A 4641-nucleotide genomic window follows, 5' to 3' on the forward strand; every position below is an offset into this window, starting at 1 on the left:
TGAACAGACCATCCAACCCCAGAGAGAAGGCAGGGAAGGGAGGGGTTAGAGATCAACCAAAGGACTTGTATGTATGAATAACCAGTGAACACAGACACTGGGGTGGTGAGGGCCTGTCCTGTGAATGGGAGTGGCCAGGATGGTATCAATGGGGGATAAAGGAGACATATGTAACACTTTAAATAATAAAAAAAATAATAAAAATCTGAACTCCAGCGGTGAACACACTTCGCGGACCCGACATTCCAAAGCAGAAAGTTCGATGCCTCCCTCTTTCTTCTGCGGCCAGCAAAAGAAAAAATGGGGAGGTGTGGGAAAGCACTGGACTTAGGACTTGGTTGGGAAATTTATAAAGAGGAATCTCCGAAGTTCGGGGGCCTTCACAGGGAGCTGGGGAAAGGTGGCCTGGCCTGCCTTGATTTTTCAAAAGAAGTCTGAGCTTCCGGGTGTGTTACTGGAATCTTTATCTTTTGTCTTTAGAAGTCTTTGCTTAAAGGACACTGCAGAGGCATGTGTCTTCTCAAGAATACATACGCTACTGATAGTATCTAATAGTTTAGTTCTAAGGAGGCAGGCGAATCAGGCTGTTTGGTTTAAGCCAAGCAGTCACTTAGCCCTGTCTTTCACAGAAACTTGTGTCAAAGTAATCATTCATCCATTGCTCAGGGGCTGCTGGTCAGCCCCAGCAGAAACAGAAATAATATATTATTTCATTGGAGTCAGACCTAGCTTTCCCTAGGGAAAAAATGGCTGTCCAGTAACTTGGGGGCATTGCTTCAGGGAGCAAGACCCTTATTTCTCTGGAAATCTTTGCAGGTAATGTGGATGGAACATCTGTCTCTTCACTGTGTACTCCTACAATGGGAGTGACGGACAGGGCAGACAGCCTTCCACCTGCCTGGGGTGGACATTTCACTCTGATTTACACATGATCTAGGGGGAATTTCCAATTTCTCTTTTCACACTATCCCCTCGAGCCTAAAACACAGGATCAGCAAGATCTGGCCACTGCCACTACTCAGCTTCATTACAATCAACACCCACAGAAGGCAGTTTCCCAAAGCCCCAAACTATCCTGGTTATATCCTTTACATTTGAGTACTGCCCCACCACCTCTCCGATTCTTTTGCTTATTTTATAGGACTTAGGGGATCCCTCACCACCTTCATTATATGTCTGCAGCTCCCACTATCATCCTATAGGTGGGTAGATCCTGCTTATGATGGTGCCCACTATAAGAAAGGGCATTTCAGAGGACAGAAGCTCAGTAAATATCTGGAGAATATACAAACCACTGAGCAGGGGTCGTCTTTACTGAGATGAAATGCCTCCATTTTCTTTTTTCTTTTTCTTTTTAAATATATTTAATTGATTTTTCACAGAGAGGAAGGAAGAGGGATAAATAGCTAGAAACATCGATGAGAGAGAATCATCGACCAGCTGCCTCCTGCACACCCCCTACTACGGATGTGTCCACAACGAATGTACATGCCCTTGACTGGAATCAAGCCTGGAACCCTTCAGTCCCCAGACCTACACTCTATCCACTGAGCCAAACCGGTTTCGGCGCCTCCATTTTCTTGAATGAACCAAGCAAATCCTAGAATCCTGATGTACTTTATTTCATAGAATAACAGACAAGGATGGAAAAGAAGTAAGAATTAACATGTTTTTTGCTTTTATTTCTCTATTTCTTGACTCCATAGATTGTATTGCTGAGTTTTTTCACATTTCCAAGAAAATCCTGTTTTAATGCCATGTTATCTAGTTCAGAATCACAAACTAAGGTGAAAGGTGTCCCATTTTGTCTTGCACAATAACAAAACTCTTACTTTCAAACTGGATAGTACAAATACATGTGTGGTAAATATCATTCACAAAATTAGATTCTGAAGCTTATGGAACCTTCTTCGAAATGGGACACATTTAAAATTCCTAAAGCAAACAAGGATACATTTCTAAATCATCCCAGGAACACACAGATGTTACAGCCCTTATTTCCCCAAATAGCCCTGGGCCTCACTACCCAAAACATTGACTGCCCTCTTCTCAAACAGACTAAAGAATTGTGCCCACTTCATGTCAGACATGGGCTGGAAATGTGCCTGACTGAAACTTGGCTCAGGCCTGCTCTTCCTCATCACTCAGAGCCTCTTCAGACAGGGATGGGACAGAACTTGGATCCCTTCTATAATTCCTGAGAAAAAACTCAAGGACTTTCAACTTGGTGGTCTCAGCATGGGCTCTGGGACCCCACAGGAACTCATAGCGAACAGGCTGGATGTTGGGCACCTGCCTGTACTCCAGGTACTGTTCCTGCACCCAAACTTTGGTCAGGAGCTCTCTAGGCTCCCCATAGATACAATGCTGCTTCCCATCATGCACCCCCCTGACATGCAGGGCTTTCCAGATTTCCTCCTCAGAGGCACAGTCGCCCTCTGCGGCAATCAGCCACAGAACTTCGACCAGGAGGCCAGTGTTGGGAAACCTGTGCCCATCGCCCCCCATCCCATCATAGGTGAGGCCCAAGGTGGGGACCAGGACATAGGTGTGGGCGCTGGGGTCCACTTCCTTCACATCAATGCCAAAGACCAGCTTCATGACTTCAGAGGCTTCACCTAAGATCTCAGGGAAGTGGCCCTGCTGCTCTTTGATGACCCTACTCAGCATTTCTGCCTTTGTGGTCTGCTCCCTGTTGCGATACTTCAGGAGCAGGAATGCCACCAGATAACCCATTTTTAAATGTAGGGCGCTTTGGAGAGTGGACCTCGCCTCTTCAGAGCCCTCCCCGCTGCTTGGCCCCTCCTTATCTGGGCTGCTGGAGCCCTCATCTTCAGGTTGGCTACATGGAGAGGCTGCCAAAGCAGGCAGTGGGGGAGGGCAGGCACCCTGAGGGATGTGGGGAGGACTTGCTGACTCAGCAGCAGCTGCCTCATCCTGACTCTCATGGAAAAGGACTGAGAGGAAGGAAGAGACAGAGGGGGAGGGAGATATAGCCTCCATCTCCTCTACCTCCTCTACCTGCACAGGCACAAGCTGCTGCACCACCAGGTCGAGGTTCTCCCTTGAGTCCCGAAGGTCTTCCTCAGACTTGTAGAGCTGATGGTAATGCATGATTATGTGTGCTGGGAGCGCGACAGTAGTTGGGCAGAAAGTGGGTAATGGGGACTCATGGACCTGTGAGAGAGAGGGAATGTGAGGAGCCACAGTTTGGAAATTCACCCTAGGGAGCTCTGACAAAGGCTACTTACCAGTCTCTTTTTCAGAAGTGCTTTTTGGCATCACGGGTGTCTCTCCTCAACGACCTGTTCAGTAAGATCCTGAAGGAGGAAGTGAGAAGGCTCCTCAGGGTGAAGCTGGCACAACCTAAGGTTCTGAGAAAGACAGTGTGTTGAGGTGCTGTGGTATTGGGTACTCTCTTCTGGATGGAGGAATCCCTTCCATACTCACTCAGCGTCTCCACACGTCCACTCCAGGACTTTCTCCTCCCCTTATGCTGGCCAGAAACAAAATGCTCATAACAAGGCTATACACCCCTGATACTCACCAGAAGGACTTGGGGTGGCCCCACATCTGGCAACACCTGCCCAGAGTCTAACAGGTGTCACCAAGGAACAATATCTATATCGAGTCCATCTGTCCTGGGGTGATGTCCCACTCAGTCCTTACCTTGTCAGGCTGCAGGAACTAAAAAAAAAAACTCCATGTGTTGTCCTGCGGCTACCCTCCTAAAGGAAAGTTCTCACCTCCATAGATAACTGAGGAGGAAGTGGGGGAAGCCAGTACACCCACAGATTCCACGTCTCCCCATTCCTGACCAAAAAGGCATGGCAGGTCTGGGCTCCATGTGTCCTGGGCTCAGAGATCCCCTCACTCTTCATTGTGACTACCCTGCCAACTTGTGGAATCCTGCCTCAGCTGACTTTTGTCCAGATCCCCAGACAAAGCCCTCTTGGAAAGCACCAATCAAGAAACGAGAAGAGGCTCAGCCTGACATATTTGCCCAGGGTTTCTAAGGCTGAGAGTAGGGGCAGGCTGGATTTCTGTGGTGTCCCTTTTTTGTCTCAGGGATTGGGATACACTCCCTCCTCCCTAGGGGTCCTCTCCTTCACTTTGGCCTGACCCAATACTCTTGTCACTGTTGAGTGTATACCCTTCCTCAGATGACAGGACTTTGTCCACTCAGACCAAGGTCTTCACCTACCTGAGAGCCCCAAGAGACAAATGCGGAGGCACTACATTGCACAAACCCCAGGGGTAGCCTCAGGTGGCTACCATATCCCCTCTCCACCCCCCCTCTGTTCCACCCCCTAGGAACTCTGCCATCATCACAAAATGCTGAGAGCAGGTTCTGGGCGCTCTGTCCTGGTTGCATTCCCGGTGCCCCTGTAGGTTATTCAGTTTTACTCCTGCCAGTGTAGGCCCTACCTCCATGCCTCCCACCTGGGATACTCTCTCTCTCCCCCTTAGAGAAAGACCCCACCTCACCGAGGACTCCCCACTTTCCCACACATAATAGAAAGGAGTGTGCCACTTAGATCCACTGTTGTTCCTTTTGGGGTTGAGGACTGTGGACAGCTGGCCTTTGTATCACCCTCCCTTTCTGAGAAGATGGTGTGTGCATTGAGGCTTCAAGGGTTA

General features: G+C 48.7%; 1 protein-coding gene across 1 annotated transcript; it reads right to left on the reverse strand.

Moving 5' to 3' along the window:
* Positions 1-2117: 2117 nt before the first annotated feature.
* Positions 2118-3114, reverse strand: LOC118704980 (melanoma-associated antigen 4). Its single transcript, XM_036413090.2, has one exon. It carries the CDS (start codon positions 3112-3114, stop codon positions 2122-2124), a length of 993 nt encoding a protein of 330 aa, XP_036268983.1. The 3' UTR covers positions 2118-2121.
* Between the last annotated feature and the right edge of the window lie 1527 nt (positions 3115-4641).

Source organism: Pipistrellus kuhlii, unplaced genomic scaffold, assembly GCF_014108245.1.
Source record: "Pipistrellus kuhlii isolate mPipKuh1 unplaced genomic scaffold, mPipKuh1.p scaffold_m20_p_49, whole genome shotgun sequence".
NCBI lineage: Eukaryota > Metazoa > Chordata > Mammalia > Chiroptera > Vespertilionidae > Pipistrellus > Pipistrellus kuhlii.